General features: G+C 38.2%; 1 protein-coding gene across 1 annotated transcript; it reads right to left on the reverse strand.

Moving 5' to 3' along the window:
* Nucleotides 1–213: 213 nt before the first annotated feature.
* On the reverse strand, nucleotides 214–17,358 carry LOC136420294 (uncharacterized). The gene is made up of 8 exons (XM_066407143.1): nucleotides 17,331–17,358; nucleotides 16,993–17,190; nucleotides 12,835–13,029; nucleotides 9,605–9,862; nucleotides 5,203–5,643; nucleotides 3,152–3,388; nucleotides 2,112–2,398; nucleotides 214–1,257 (listed from the first exon to the last, which is right to left on the reverse strand). Exons 1-8 carry the CDS (start codon nucleotides 17,356–17,358, stop codon nucleotides 1,117–1,119), a joined length of 1,785 nt encoding a protein of 594 aa, XP_066263240.1. The 3' UTR covers nucleotides 214–1,116.
* Nucleotides 17,359–17,723: the final 365 nt, after the last annotated feature.

Consider the following 17,723-nt stretch of genomic DNA (forward strand, 5'->3'; position numbering starts at 1 on the left):
ACGATAAACATAAATGTCTTTTGATTCACATGTTTCTTACGTTTAGAGGATCAAGGAGAAATAACAAATCATTTTGTTAATTTGATTTGGATCAGTTACCAATTCTCCTTATTCATACGGGTATTTCATGGTATCAACAGTATTTCGTTTAAAATCTAAGATACTTTTGAAAAATCCATACTATTGTAAACAAAAAAAGAACACGAACAACGATTGAAATTTTAAAATTTTATTACAAATGCTATGTCTGCTTGCTTAACACTTTTGAAATGCTACAGCACTTCTTAACATGACGTATTATACTTGCCCAAGCACTGTCTCTCAGAATAATAGGATGAATATTCAGTGAGTTATTGCAAAATGATTTCTGTGGTCTGCATCCAGTTTTTCTTTTGCATCTTTTCTTGTAGTTTTTGTCTGACACCTACCCAATGCCAGCACGTCATTGAATAATAAGCATTACACATGGTCATCTAAAACATTCATGTTTACAAGATAATGTAAAGAGAAATATTACACAGGGTAATTTCTTTAATCATACACATTTTCAATTCTAATGAAAATGAACTGTCATCATATTACATTGATAAGTGAAAAAAATACATGAAAGTGTGTTTTTATAGAGATTTTTAAACTTCTTAACAATAAACAAGGTCATGCCTTTCAATCTTATATACATTTAGTTTCTATTGTCTATCGCAATACCTTTCGATAGAGCAATAGCTTACGCCTCAAACCAATAGAGTCTTTTTTAGTCTTATTGCATATATAAACCTCATTCTGCAACCTTTGTATGGCAGTCTCAATAACCAGAAACGAATATGTTTTGTTCCGAAGCTTAATTGACCATCTAGACTAAGGAAAATTCGCTGGATTAAATCAGTTAAGGATATAAACAATATTAATATTTATATGTACACTACTGTGAAATATGTGAAATACTGGAAATGACGCATCACTTTACAGCTAGGACATGTTGTAGTCATCATAATTCACAAAATACAGGTGATTTTCTACACTTTAATATACATATATCAGCATGTCATTGATAAGCCTTACGGATCAGACAAAGCTCGGCTGAGCCGGCATGTTTTGTTTGTCTGTCAGTTTCCCCATTTATGTAAGGGGCGTTTGGCAGATAAACCTGCGTATTTTATCACAGTACTCAGCATCCCACATAGGACAACCCGAGAGAACTGAGCAGTAGAGAACGCACGTGCTCCTGAAAGTGAAGCTTGGCTCTCCTGGATTCCAACTCTGTTATGAAAGGTAAAAACAGTTTTAATTCAAATTTAAAGAAAAAACGTATTTTCCACTAACAGTGCCCTTTTCTTAACTCCACAATCCAAAAGGTCCGCTACGAAATGGATGAGGAAGAGCGAATTGAATCCAGAGTTTAGGTTCTACAGATCTTTTTCTTGAATATACCTATAGTGGAAAATTCACATTAAACTTGGGCTAGGGAGCGGTTGCATGGCAAAACTTATAATGATGGCCCCTCGAGTAGCCTCTGGATAAAATGTTGCTCCTCAATTTTCAGCCTAAGAAACATAATTCCTCATTTTTATCTTCAATCTCTATCAGTTATCTCGAAGAGACCAACAAAAGAATTTTCATCTGAGCGATATGTTTTTGCGACAAATCTGTCCTTTTTAGCTACAAACGAACCCGATTGAAATGAAACAAACGAACCTTATGGCGGGCATATCTATGAGAATAATAATTCATTTTGTAGAAATATCATTCCACGAGTCTAAAAAAATGATTTAAAATAAAGTTTAAGTTAAACTTAGACGAAGCATAGCGATGTTCCAACACAAGCAACTGAGGGTAAAACGACTTTTTTTCTAAAGGAAAGAAGGCCATTTAAGTAACTATAGCTCTTATCGATCACAAGAACTCTAAAAATATCAATGTAGGCTTAATCCGTGTTATTGTTTTCTTTTAATATCTCTTCCCAAGTAATGACATCTGACGACAAAAAACAGATTAATAAGCACTTTTGAAAAGTAATGAAATAAGATTTTCTTTATTGATTACGGTTTTCTTAATAACATATTTCATGAAATACATTTACTAAGCGCAATCGAGGCATGGTATTAGAAACTTACTTTGTAGTTGCCCAAAGAAGACCCGTCAGCCCATTGCCAGTTTCTCTGATGTAGAAGAAATCCCCCCTTGTTTTTCAGGCCAAACCAAAATGACTGCCTGTGGCTTTCCGTGCGGACAAGGATTCTCAAAGCCACGTCGAGTTCTTTTGTTTTAGGCAGGGCGAGTTCTGCTCCCTCCCACTTGCAGGCCGCCTCGGCGGTCCGGTAGGACTTCAGTCGGAAATCGAACTTGATGCAGGTCCTGGCGATGAGTCTGTATCCGACTGGGCAGCGGGCACTCCGGGCAGCTGTAATGGTGATGGAAAGCGACATCGTTCTCGGGACCAAGTTTACTTGCTTACACTAAACATAAAAGACTGACCCGTTATCGAAACTCGCTTACTCTAAAGGATCCACAGCACGCCATTAGATAAATCTGGAAATTCTAAAGAAACAATATTGAAATTAGATAAAGCACTTATTATCATCATAAGGCGTTTGTCAATATTGCAGTTTATGACCATTTTCTTTTAGTTATTTTCATGTAAAGAGCGATAGGTTTTGGGTTTTTTCCCGATCAGATGCAACGTAGGAAATAAAAGTCATAAAATCCCACTGCCTAAAATAAAACTGCTTGTCCTATTTTCAAAATTACAGCCTTTCGTTTTGGATGGACAAATAATTATATCTTATGGAAATATTCGAAGTAGAGGCTGTTACACTTTGAGTGTTACTTTCAAAGGATGGCAACTTTTCACCTTTTTAAAAGAGATTTTGCAACACTTTATTCATATGCAATTAGCCATTGTAATAATTTGATAGCGCTTGAGCTGTCATCATCATCATCATCGGTCAACAGCCCCTTTTTACGTGCAGTTTGTTGATGGCACAATTTCCATGTCAAGATTGTGCCTTACAACAGTACTTTGAACAAACGTAACTTCAATTTATTTGTTGCCGTGGCACAGGTTGCAAAAACCAGTTCTTTTTTTAAATGGCACAGGTTACGAAATCAGTTTTTTTTTTAAAACTATTTTAAATGTTACAGAACTAGACCTTACCACATACTGGCACTTTGCAGTAAGTCCATCTCGTGCTCGGATCCATGGTGTAGCACCAAACTCCGGCCTCGCCGTCAGGATTTCGGCAGTAGTTTTTCTCCAGTCCTGATGACACATAATCAGCTGGTGTCATGTCGTGTCCATGTGGTGTCTGGCTATCCCAGCGTTGACACGTTATGCCCGTGTCGGTCACAGAGACTGTTCCTCTGTAGGATGCACCATCTCCAACCTGGCAATCTACAGGTCGATAAAAGCCAGGCAAAGAGGTATTAATAAATGCCTTCCTGAATTTCAAGTGGGACATGCTCAGTCCATAGCAAGTAAATTAAACTGATGACATCAGCGCGCGCATTGATTTCAACCGGGTTTTGAAATCTAAAAAAAAAAAAATTTAACCATTCGGCAACGGCCAGCCTACCGAAAATAGTACAATATGTCTAACACTACGGCCAGTTCTATCGCAACAACGTTCTAGATCTCAAAAAAAGACTAGTAAAAACTCCGTACACATGCGTTTTACAATAATTGTGTAAGCAAGCTGTGATAAGATTGCTCCCCTCGTAACCAACTTACAGTAAGACACAGTACAAAATGCCAAACTTGTAATATAGTCTGCAATTGCTGTGCCATTGTTACCAACGAAGTGTAGTCTGATGTGCTGTTCTTGAATTAATTTTAACTACTAACAAATTCTACAACACGGTCAGATAAAGAAACGACCCCCCCCCCCTTACATATCCACAGCTACTGGGCGTTCACTTAGAAACATACACACAATCTACATCCCCAAGGAAGAACAAAAAGACTACAAAACTATTTTCTCCACTAGTCAATTCAGACTGTACCATCAAATAGTTCAAAACCAGTGTACAATAATGGGCACATGTTATGTCATTGCCAGGGATGTATATATGTATGTCAATATATTGTATATAGGTGTTGAGTCTGCATTTTATTGTAAATATCTCCGTCATCCGGGCTTCTATGTCTGTACGGTTGATATTCGAATAAAGAATTGCATTAAAAGAGAATAATTGAATCGAATGTCATGTGGTTTGAGTAATTGTATTTGAGTATTGTCTAACTGTCTGTATGTTGAAGACAGAATGAGGAGACGAATGATTTCTAAGGCGAAGCAATTCAGTCAGACAGTCAGGACAGCGATAGAGGAGAGCTAGAGAACTTCAGCTGAGGAAATGTGAGCAGAGCCAGCAACATGTAGTCACCGTCAGTCTGCCTTATAACTCAGGGGGGCACCCATGCCAAATGAACGTGAAACCGTGTCTCTGCCGTGTTGCCATCTAAATTCATAATCTAATGTATTCAATGTTGACATCAGTGTTTAGTTAATGTTTTTAGAATGCAGGGATACAATACTTGGTGTAATACCATGTTTTATTGCTTCAATTCTTCCCTCATTCTTAATGATATTTTAGTTTGAAAATATGGATGTCTTGTTGTTTTCTTTCCCGCCTTATTTTTTTATTCAACTGCGCGCACCAGATTTGTAGTCTGCAGATGATGTCATCCATAAAATGTACTTCCTATGGCCTAATGCTGGAACAGGGTATACGACGACCTAGCGAATGGTGACACTGTTTTGAATCCATGTGAGACGGAATCACATTTTGGATAAGGGAACGGATCACGAAGACAAACGTAAGTAAAAATGCTAAGCTTGCAATGTGAGGCACGCGATCTAAAAAGGGTTGACAAGGCTGGTAACTAATGCAGTACCTATCGTTTGCTTTCGATTGTTAAATGCTACCACATCATTTATCCGAACGAAATAATGTTTCAAACACGTAAGACGTAAATACGTCTTAGATTCTGCAAATGTCGATAAAAGATTTGATGCAGCTTGACGTTAATTCACTGCACACAGCTATGTACATGATGTACGTATCGGAAATACAGACGCAATGTTGGCACCTTTTTGCTTGATTGACGGTAAGATTATTTGAAATATGTGGCGTTCATTACATGTGACTAATCACTGTACACCTTCTTTGTATCTACATGTGTATTAGCCAAACTAATATTTCTCTTACGTGTAGTTATCGGGTACAGATATAATTCATTGAGCCAAGGCTGCCAGCCGGTGTGGGTCCGAGTGACCACGAACCTCCAGTACCGCGCTGTTCCCTGAAAACCGCCGAACTGCTGGTGCTGGTCGGTCCCTCCCTGCACGTCAGTGATGTACACGACGTCCTCCCAGTTGTACGGACACACAGCCTCCGACTTTTGCAATTTGAATTTCGCAATGTCATGATTGGTGTGTCCCCAGTGGATGACTGCGATGCTGGTAAGAGTTGTGGGCGCTGCGAGGTCCAGGACGATGAGCCAGTTGTTGTAGAACTGAGCCGTACGAATTGGGTTCCAGTAGGTCTCAATGTCACCATCCAAGGCTTTTCCGGCGTCATATATCACCCCGTCGTTAACATACGGAGTGCCCGTGGAGTTCACAACCCACGACGAATCCTGTGTCACCACTGGGGGAAGGGACACAAAATAGAAATAAACATTTAGAGTTAATTCCAAGAGGGTATGATAATAACATTTGCAATAATTTGAAAAAAATTCCAATATAAGAATATCGGACTGACAATACTTCTAATTTTTTCTAGAAGATTGAAAAAAAAGTATGAATTTGTTTGAATTCAATTAGATAATTTAGAAATATTTTGAAAGTAGCTGCACAAAAGTCTGTTTATTTAGAATACTAATAATGTCTAACCATCTATGTGATTCTTTCACTTTTAGAAATATTTACAAAATGGTAGAAAGTGGTAAACAATGTTAGAAAAGTGACTGCTCCCATAAAAGTAGTTGCTAATCCGGTCCTTCTGTCTGCTTTTGTATGTCTTTAGATTTCACTGCAGGACACTGCTTGGTCTTTTATGGAAAGCCTACTTCCCTATACTTGGCAAAGGAATGTGGGTTGATTTCTTTTCTGCCTTCTGATCTATTTATAAAGTGTAACAGATAATTGTAAAAAGTGATAAGAAATGGTAGAAAATTACCTTTGTAAATTTATGGTTGAATCTCGAAGTTGACTCATAGATCATTGAAATAATGTTATCATTGAAAATGTAAATACGGCTGTTAGCATAATCTTCCCTGAAATCGGTACCGAAATTACATTACCAAATTGTCTTTTTGTTGAATTCCTTTACTTTGGCAGAATCATATATGTACATTTTAGAATCAAGCATACGAAAAAAAAAATCCATTTCAAAAACCTTTGAAAAGGTAACATGCATGTCTCCGTTTTTTTTCCTCCTAGTTTTTAACTGGATCATGAAGACAACTACAAAGGGAAGAGTAATGCGATCCAGTTGACACTATGGACACGGCTAGATTTAGACTTTGCCGATGACCTGGCACTTCCACCAAACAATCACAAGCAGATGCAAGAGAAAACAACTCCTCTGGACGCAACATAAATCAGTATAGGGCTCAAAATCAGTAAAAAGAAGGCTAGACTCATGAAGAGTAACACAACCAGCAACATACCAGTCAAAATCGGAAAGGAGGAAGTGAGGGAGGCTGAGTCGCATTTTCGTTTGTTCATATCAACCTTTGGATAGAAAGTTTTAAAGGTGTGGCTGCTTTGTACAGCTAATCATGAAATTATTTCTAAAGATGTCAGAATATTTCGCAAAGACAATTTAACCTGAATGAGTTATCTGCCATTATGCCTTACCTTCCATTGTCCTCAATGTATCATTTGTCTTTGGGTTCTTTGTCATTTTCTGTCCTGCCACAAAGTTCACAGGTGAAGACGACTGAAGAGGTTAAAAAACACGTGGTCATCCTCATGTGTATTATATTTGTCCATAGAATAGAAAGCACGATTTAAAAGAGAATTTAAATAATTTAAATCACTGTGTCACTTTGACCTTTGTTGTCTTCACTGCAGGATACTTTTAACAAGCCCCACTCTAATTTGGAACGATGTAAAGCTTGAATCCTTTTCCACACATTGGCTCCAGAAGGCCAACAGGCTTTACTGTGACGTTCCAGAGCTGGGGGGGGGGGGGGGGCATTACTGATCTATTACTTACGAACACGCAAGATGCTGTGTGTTTTCATGACTAGCCTCATACTAACGAGCCACATGCGCAGGTCCTAAAGTCTCCCGGGAACGTATCTTACATGACTTCTCTAATAACCCTTCTTTGAGATTACAGATTATCTACGATAAATCGTGTTGATATCGCTCCAAAATGTGAAGTGACCAGTCATCCTCTTTTAATTACCTTCAACCGAAAACCGGTAAAAGAAAAGACAATCATAATCAAGGCAATCTTTTTTTACCAAACGTTTTTGGTTGCATTCATTTTGGGGTTTCAATAGGACGTCATCCATATCAACAAACAGACATGGCCTGATAATACCAAAATAGGCAACAGAAGGACATGTTTATGTATATGGCGATCCAGTAGAAACTTTGTGGAAAAACGCTTATATCCCTGACAAGAACTACCCAAATGGTGATCAAAAACGGTGTTAGATTTGTATCAAGAATTGTCTACAATTAAAAGAAACTAGATTACGTGAAGATAATACAAATTTTTGAGCGTTGCTAAAATAAATAAGGTGCAGGACTTACGCTGGACGTTGATGTATTACCGACGTATATTGATGTCATATCAGTGATTGTTGCTGTCATCTCTGACAGTGATTGTGTTACCTCCAGTGCAGTTGTAACATTTGCCTGAGGAAACGTAGTCATAAAACTGGTGTTCAATGCAGGTAACTCATATTGATAGATTCTCTTGGTCAATCCCTGCAATCACAAAAAAAACTGGAAATCTTAGTGTTAGTTAAGATATTTTTAAAAATCCTAACTTTTGCCGTCACCAAATTTCCATTTATTAATTTATGAGACTTCTCCAATAACAATACAGATGATAACTCACATATGTTACCTATCTCCGCCGCAAATACATACAAAAGTCAGTGAAGATAATAATAAATTATGTATAAATATGTTTTAGATTCAATGGTACTTTATATACTTATTATGTCAAATAAATTAAAATTTAGTTACTAAAGCTGTGAAAATCATGTCCAAGATATGGGACTAACCAGATGGGTTTGTGTTTCGTTCTCGGGTTTTGAAGTCAGATGCAGGACGGTTAGAAAGGTAGAGCCAATCAGTGCTGTGACTACAACAGTGATGATGACACCTTGGAGTAGACAGGAACGAGAAATCTCCATGTAGCAAGTCTTGAACGAATCTATGGAAAATTCAATACGATTACTGGCATGAAAAAAGTAGACAATGGAGCCACTGTAACTTATATATCACGGCAATTGCCAATAAGGAACACTAACTCTTACATGTGTGCAGGGCAGGAAATGGTTAAAACAGCTTCTCTGCACCCTGACTCCTGTCGTTGTGTTGTAAATACTGTGTCATACTGAAGTTATGATCAATTGAAGAGGTTCAAAATTTATGCCTGCATTAAAAAAAGGCTCATCTCCCTACAAGCCGTTGTGTATCTTTTTGTTAGCAAATTATTTGTAGTTGTGGTATAACTGGTACTGTATGTGTTAGTTTTACAGTATGAAATAAGCATCAGAAATCTGCAGTGTATCTGTATCTGTATCTATATAGCCGGTATAACCGCCATTCGGCGTAACACACCAGCTTCGCAGGCACGCGGCGCGCAGCAGCTGGTTACATTACACCGAACGACCTGTCACGTCTAACCTTCGCATATCTAGCTGCATGCATTGTTTAAAGCTATCTAATGAGGATGCTTCCACTGTACTTGGTTGTAACGAGTTCCACTCTACGATCGTTCTAGGAAAATACGAATTTTTAAACACATCAATCCTAGGTTGAAAAGTCTGATACTTAAAGGCATGACTATTTCTTGTCCTTTTCTGAGCTGGTATTAGATACTTATTAGTTGGTACGTACACCAATTTATTAGTATCCAGCAGACATTTGTGAAACGTTTGCACAACTTTAGTTGGTTCCGATGCGTAATGCAAAATTTTCTGATTGCGCAAATCCTTCCGCAGAAGAAATCTTTCGCAAGGTTGTAGTTGTTTACATTCTGAAATTTGCATGATACTTGGTGGTCCATTCGCTGCTGGAAGAGTCCATTATTGTATGCGGGAAATATTTGTTAAAATTCATGGGGTGATTATTGTGGATGAGGGGAGGGAAATGGCTGAAATACGTTGTATGTGCTGTGCTCTCACAAATATCGCCTTTTTAGTTTACGTTCTGTTTGTGTTTCCTCACAAATAACATGCTGGATACAGTTGTCTGCTATATGCACACCCATTGTCTAGTGGGAGCCTGTCAATAAATACATAGAATCAGCGGGGAACTTACAATAATGAAGAAAAAAAACACAAAGTCGTCGAAATTTGAGGGAGGTATGAAATCTTTGATTTCTGTTCGTAGTAGTTTCCGTGGACAAACAGTACCTTTCTTTTTCACCTGCTCACCAGATGCGTACAACGGGTTGTTACGCAAACCAGTGGCCTTCTTCCGTGCCTTAATGGGTAATGTAGTATCTTCCTTCTTATCAGTTGGTTGTTGACCATTTTCTCCATCCATACGAGCCTGCCGTCGGTTCTCGATGTCATCTTCGTCGACTGACTGGTACACGTGACTTTTAGGATCATCTGCATCTATGCATTCGATCTCACCTTCTTCGTCTTCGGTAGGAATCGCTGGTTGTTCTGTGTAATCAAGATGAAAAGTGGAACTCAAATATCACATATGAACCTTTCCAACTAGGGATGCGAAATAGAATTGGCCAGATTCGCAAAGACGCGGCAAAATATCTCAGGGATCGCTGAATAATCGCCATGCATGATCGCCATCTCTTTAGCGACTGTTTTGAACGGGTTAAAAGCAGTTGCTACGTACTCGCCTGGACACAAAACTTCGTGAAGCAATAATGGTGTTTCCAGTTTGAGTCAGGTTTCTTAGTATCCTCTTTCACTACCAACATGCCAAATTTCAGATCAGACAAATTCATCAAAGGATCTTGATATATACTTGCGATGACACAGACCAAGACAGGACGAAATCGGTCAAAGAATGAAAGTCAAATCTTAGCAAAAAAGACATTCGTAGCATTTTCTCCCAGATTATGTACACGAGGCACTGATTTGCATTATTTGAATCGGATTATGTTTATATTCATTTATATTTGAAATACAAGAATGAAAATACCATCATATACCACTTCATAATTACAGTGTTTTCTTTTAGGCAAATAAACTCCACATTTGCGTTATCTGTACCCATCGATATTCATCTTTATCTCAGCTGAGCAACGGAAACGTCTGCTTCTTGGAGATCAGATAGGCGTTCCAGTTGAATGACGTCTGCTTGTAGAAAGTTAGCCAGGCTAAAGACACCAGGGCTTACCGACAAGAGCTTGGAATCGGTTCCAAACTTTCAAGGTGGGGGGTGTCATTTTGTTATATTATGCTACCCATAAATACTGGTAGTGTGTAAAAAAAGTACATCATCACAGTAGCAGACGACATTCCAAACTACATACGGATGCTGACAAGTTAATTTCAACTTGTAGCTGAGAACGTAGACCACAATACTCATGTCGGAAGTCACTGACTTTCGCTACAGATTAGTAACTACAAAAAGTATGGTTTACCATTTCTCAATTAAAATATTTCAGAAACGCATCCATTCCCGATAATACACTTACCTTGAGGAAGAAACCATTAAACCGGATTCAATCAGGATTTAGACCGATAAGCTCTACCTCAACAACCTTGTTTGATGTCACTGATATTATTTTGAGTAACATAGATAAGGGATTAGTTACCGCTGCTGTCTTCCTTGAGCTGAAGAAGACATTTGGCCATGTGTGCCATGGGGTAATGCTTCATACGTGTAGGTTTAATTGCATTCGGAACATGGCACTGACATGGTTTTCTAATACCTGGCAAACCGGACACAAACGAAAGTTATATGATTGGTGACTTAGCGAAATTCTGGAGATATCTTTCGGCGCTCCGCAATATGTCGGTTCTTGGAGTCTATATGGTAATGATACCACCGTCTTATTTGTTGCTCAGTGCTGACCAGTTATTAAAACAAGTGGTACTTAAGAAACTTAAAAAGGTAGTCAAAACATGTTTTCTCATCGATAAATGCATTTCTAATAGATTTGTTAATTTTCTTGTCATATAATATTTCGCGTCATGCGTTATATTGAAACTAGAGTTCCACGACTCATTACCTTCGCCAAATAATCAAGGCTGATAGTGGAGATTGACTTTATGCAAGACTTTAAAAATAATTTTCTGGTACTGGACTAGTGTACATGTATGTGTCTTGTGGGTTGGTAAATGTTAACATGACCTACTTTTGTAGGTTTACATGACCTGAATCCCCAAACCCAGCTGGGACATAGTGTCCCCGTAATCAGGTCGTACATTAAGAAGCCCATTGTAGAAATGTCCTTATAAGTTATGTTAATGAGCCCTGTCATGCAGAATAATGTTCACCTTTACTAAGCTTCCTAATGCCACGAGAATGAAATTCCAATCATTGACCATTACGTAATTTTAGTACTTTCTAATTAATTATGAAGATTATGTAGCTATTTGCGTTATTGATAAATATCGATACCTCTCTCTTTTTCACTTATATGTCACATGCTTGAGAGTCCTACTTTGAAATGCAGCGGATTTGTATTCTTTCCTTGCTAATTATGCTCCTAATTTGCATAATCAGTATTCGATTATATTAAGCATCAATGAAGCTATCTAAGTACCACAAATCAAGACGATCCGTCGACCCTATTTCTAGTTATTCAAGTCCGAAGGTCAAAACAAAGACATTAAAAACACCATCTGCAGTTCCAACCAAGCCGCTAGGAATCCCAAACGTACACAACTTACTTCATGAGGCATAAACTATCTACCGCAGAAAAATCATGACCGTACCACCGGAGAAAATTTGAACTCAAACTATGAAGCTACGCTGTAGTACCTGAGAAACCCGCTAGGAGGCCCATCATCAAACTTGACCTTTCCCTTCAAGAAACCTACCCTTCTTCTTCATATCATGTGCAACCATCAACATCTCCTCGAGTTATCCTTTGTACAAACAAAAACGCATACATACAAAGCCCGCCGCAGTACCGTAGGAAACTGCCAGGTGACCGATTTTTGAACTTGACCTCCGATTCCACCGCAAATCATGCAGATCCATTAACATTTCTTTGAGTTATGATGTCTACATACAAACACACTAAATACAAAGTCTACTGCAGCGCTGTAGAAAAACGCCAGGTGAACCCTTTTTCGAACAAGACCTTTGTTCTCACAACCACTACTGAACCATCAAAAACACGAAGAACCATGACAGGTTTATTGAGTTATGCTCTTGACATACGTACAGACCCACTCCACAGCTAATGTAACCGTTAATTAATATAACCTTCTCGACGAATGTAACTATAGTCCCACGCCCTATTAACCCCATAACGTCCCCAAAGTGAAGTATGCCTTTTCGAATGGCATTTTATTGATTTTTCACATAGATTTTTCAAAAAGGGTTCTCATTTCTAATCATAAACGATAAGTGCCAGTAGTCTCCAAATGCAATTTGAAGTGGATGAGTTTCAGCATAGATCACCTAGCTTGTATTGGGAGTGAAAATCAGAAAGTACCTTCATCTTCAGTTTGTCCGGGGGAACCACAGCCGTACATGGTGTTGATAAAGCCGCGGGCTACAGTCACGGTATATGTACTGATGGTTTCTGTACCGACTGTTTCCTCATCGTCATTTTGTTGAGAACTAGTCCGTTCGTGGATGGTGATGTCTCCTGTCTCGACAGATTTTGACTCTGCCTCGGCATACATACCTGTTTTATCAAACAACCAGAGTTAGAAGACTAACCACTGCCTAGATCACGACCAAGCAAATGCTATATAACAAAAAATAATAATGATGATGATATTTATAATAATGATAATCATGATAGTGTTAATGATGATGCTAAAATAATGATAATTATTATCATGATGCTAACAATAGTTCTGGCGCAATGCGTATGTAACGGTTACAGTGTTTGGCCCAGAACCTAGCGATCCTGGCTACGACTCCCTGACATGCCATCGATGTTGTGCTCTCAGGAGTGGTACTTCACTGAAACTTTTCTCACGCTGCTTAGGTGTGAAAATAGGTACCTCAATTCGGTTGGGGAGGTAAAAATTGCCATAAAGAAGAGGGTTGGGCTCCGCTTTCTAATACCGTTCCTTTCACACTGAATAACAACCCGCTACCCCAACGGCATCAAAAAGTAACTACACTTTGCTCACCCACTGTTTACAATGGTCCATTGAATACCCGAAAGGATACGAAAATTAGGTTTTGAATTGTCCTTTACATGAACGAACTAGATTAAGGTGTTAAAGTTGATAAAATCTATAGATGATGATGATGAATGGTTTATTAAGAAAACGTACACAAACTGACAGTGGCGGTCAAATTCATGACCGAATTAGAGTCAGATTTACACAATTATCATTATTAACCGACTAGTTAAAATCTGGTAACATATCTAAAATCAAAACGTTAGATAAAACAGTAAATTTAAAAACCGGAATGTAAGACGACAACAAGGGTCCACAGTGCGTCATTCAGACAAAGCGTACGTGTGCCTTGCGGTAGTACTTGTACATGTGCAATATTTCTGACTCTTTTTACAACGATAATACACATACACATAATATTTATATATATACATATAATGTCATACAATGTCCATCATTTCTTGAAGTTCATTCAATAACTTAGTCATCGCTGGGTTGGCACTGGTTATGTATTGTTTAGTCCCAGTGGGTTGCTGGTAGCGTGCAGAGGTACAGTAACGATCCTTTGAGTGATACGTTAAAATCAATATATCGTGAATAACATGAATATGTGTTTCTACCAAGAATCAAACTCCATGTCATAATTAGCTAATGCATTGACCATAATAGACTTCGAAGCAAAAGATTGGTGTGCTTTCGCAAAAAAAACGTCGGAGCAAAGATTAGTGGAGCAAAAGATCGAAGCAAAGAATTGGTGTGCTTCCGCCGCGAGCTGTGCGCTAAGAATGATTTGGATATAGGTCTGGGAGTTGTGGCGATGTTGAGACCACCCAAGGGTATTACCCATTCATCGCTACAAAATATGACCCTGCCCCCCCCCGTTTTACTACTTGTTTGTCGGCTATTTGGCACAAAGAGATTTCGGGTTTTAACTTGGGAACGGCCTGACCACCTTGCTAGCTAGTACGTCGGTAGAAGTTCCTTTTCCTTTCAAAACACGTTTTAAAGTTTAGAAAGTTACCCTATCAATGTAGTTTACATAATGATAGAACTCATTTCAATTCGAACTCTATATTTGTTCCTTTTTTTGCTTGCGTGTTGATTTATTGTGTGAATTTAGACTGGATCTGTTTCCATATTTATTCACAGTCTTATTTGGCCCGGGTCAGAATTTGTGAGCTAAGAGGAAATAAGTGATGTTAAAGTCAGAAACCCGAAGGTTCACCAAAACGTTTTGAATCTCAATAAAAAGACCGAGAGTAGTGGCACCGATTAGGGACCCATGATCCTGGGCAAATTAGGCATTTACACGAAATTTACGGAATTCGTACTAATGTTTTAAAACGCAATCACTGCACGAAATCGTACGAACCTTATAAAAAACTAACATACGACACTATGAATAACGGTCAACCAATGCGGTGGGAGAACGTGTGTTTCTTAGTATTACTAGATATGATATGTTGACCCTTAGGCATTGTTGATTAATGAATATGCGTATACCGTCACAAATATATAGTTGACAGCCTGTGTGTTTATTTTCTGTGAGTTTCATCTTTGTGCGTCACACCGTCTTCTCCCGTCACCGCATCGCATGCATGTCCGTCTCGTTAACGGTCTTTTCAATTGTCTTGTCTAAGCCATATCACTGACGGGTAGAATCTATACCCGAACATAAAATATCTTTTCGGATTTCGAACAAGTATATAAAGTTCAATGAAAAAAAAAATTGTGACTAAATATGCAGAAAACAAAAACAGGTCAAAAAGACTATTCTTGAAACAATGACTTCTTAGCTACGATACATTGTGACATTTCAAGATGTTTAAAGATTAAGATAAAACTCGTCTATTTTCGCAAAGTGTGCTGTCTTTCTTAAAATCTGATGGAATTCGTGTAAATGCTTAGGCGCTCTTCTAATCAATACTCTCAAAAGGCGTGCATTTCTGTTCTTTATTCATCTGGTTTGAAGGTCGGAATAAAAAGGAATTGAAAGTCGGTGCGCAACACAAACTACCGGCATCTATAACTTATCATCTCCCACGCAAGGTCGCACAATCCCTCTATGATGATAATTTTCTATAGAGCGACATCTTCATCCCGAAACACTTCAAAACACTGTGTGCATGATGTAAAATTGCAATGCTTGAGATTAAATCACCAAAACAATAATTATGATGACTTCTTATATCACTGTATTGTTTTACCAGACTAATCATTGAAAGATAAAGGATTGCTAGCTGAGGATTAAATATCAGGTATTTCAATACAAAGTAACCAAGAAACGTATCCTTGAACTGGTACGACTCGGTATGAAAAAAAAAAATCATTTTATATAAGCTAAGAAACTGCGATGAAGGGATACAATATCACAACAAAAAAAACACTCCCGCCAGAAGGTCTGGAGTCTCCATAAAAAAAGTGGTGAGCTTACTCGAGCAATGCGGGGATCCCTTATCAAGTCTCCAAAATGACTTAACTTTTTTCTTGTCGGAGGTATAAAAACAGGCATGTAGTCGGTAAAGCATTTGAACTACCCCCCTCTAAGGCATAGTACTCGTTACTTCACAATCACTATTATACAAAAAAGGTCAGATTTGCGAACAAATAAAGCATATTTAATTCCTTCCCCCTAGCCTGCCTATGCAAAAGTGGAATGGGCCTATAACATAGTGACCTTAGGTCAAGCTGCAATTTCAAAAATTCGAACTCTTCGAAAACAACCCAGTGCAAAATGGACAATTTGAATTTACCCTTATTAACTTACCTCATCCCTAGTGCAACAGCTACCGGTACCAAATACCACATAGTATAACAAGTCACTTATGGTTGAAAGGGTTAAGTGAAAAGTTATATAAGTGTTGATATCTTAATTTTGAAATTTAGATTACCGGAATAGACATTGTATTAACATCAGAGTGTATTCTAACACATCGAACAAAAGCTCAGGGGCCAAAAATGTACAATTTGGAATGAAAATCCCCCGCTGACACACAAACAAAACAAAGTTAATTAAATCATTTTAGACAGCTGTATACGATAAATAAAACAACAACAAAAAGAATTAGCATACATAATTAAACTACATGTATACTTATTCTGAATTTGGTTCATTTGGATTTGGATTCATTGTAACACAGGAGTAAAGATTGACTCCAAATTTACATGTTGAAAAGCTACTCAGTGCAAAGATGGATTTGTCCCTAATTGACCCAAAATGGAAAAATAGCCTCACATGCAGACCGGTCACTTCTACCCCTCACTACCTTACTTTGTTTAAAAACTAGCACGATGCCATGTTCAAGGTTATAACACTTTTATAAGAATGATGCTGTATGAAATAGAATTTCTTGGAAGTAATATGCAAAATTATAAAAAGCAAAAACATTCTGAAGTGGTGTAATGCAGTAACGCCTTGGCGTATGCTGCAAGGAAAAAAAAGAGGGGCACGGATAAACATTATATTATCCTAAAATAGTGCCCAGGGAATGGGGAATAAAAAAAATAATTACCTCCGACTTCAGCTTGTTGGGAGGAACCACACGCGTACATCGTGTTGGAAATGACATGGTCTACGGGTACTGTATAAGTACTGGTGGCTTCTGTTTCATTTCTGATTCGTTCACAGTCATTTTTCTCAGTTTCAATCTGCCTGGAGATGTTGATATCTTCCATGCCAGTGGAAGTTGATTCGGCCTGGATTTCCGTTTCTGTGAATAATTAAAGCGATTTAGTTAGAAAACTTTATCAAGACGCATTCTCAAATCATCACAGCATAAATCATCAAATCATCACTGGATAACAACTAGTCTTATCTGTAGAGGGATAAGCGAAGTTGGTTCAAACTTACCTGTAGTGACGTCTTGACTAGAATTCATGACGAGGATGACAGCTTATAAATATGCATAACCTTTGTATCTCTTCCATGAGCCACCTAATAATGCGCTTGATGTACGCCCGTCGTCTGTTGAGCAACATGGGAACGATCATGCAGGAAAACAAACTAGCTCGCGAAATGGATTAGTCAAAACAACTCAAGATGTCTAGCAGACAGTCTATGAAAGCAAGTCTTTTTTTTAATACATAACAAATTAACTGACTGAGTGAAAACGAAAGGGACACGGGCCTCGTGTCCTAGAATAAGTTCGTAAGATGCTGCCGACTGACGGAACATAAAAGCACTTCTGAAACAGCAGGTATTTTTTTAAAGAAAACCTGGTCCGTAGATTAAAAAAAGGACCTC

The sequence above is a fragment of the Branchiostoma lanceolatum genome, chromosome 15 (assembly GCF_035083965.1).
Source record: "Branchiostoma lanceolatum isolate klBraLanc5 chromosome 15, klBraLanc5.hap2, whole genome shotgun sequence".
NCBI classification, from domain to species: Eukaryota; Metazoa; Chordata; class Leptocardii; order Amphioxiformes; family Branchiostomatidae; genus Branchiostoma; species Branchiostoma lanceolatum.

What these genes read in the sequence shown, in the direction of transcription:
- LOC136420294 (XM_066407143.1), bottom strand. Translation starts at nt 17,358, where the DNA reads ATGAATTCTAGTCAAGACGTCACTACAG. An exon ending in TAGTCAAGACGTCACTACAG is followed by an intron (nt 17,191 to 17,330) that starts GTAAGTTTGAAC and finishes AATTATTCACAG; the next exon opens with AAACGGAAATCCAGGCCGAA. An exon ending in CTGCAAAGTGCCAGTATGTG is followed by an intron (nt 2,399 to 3,151) that starts GTAAGGTCTAGT and finishes TCACCATTACAG; the next exon opens with CTGCCCGGAGTGCCCGCTGC.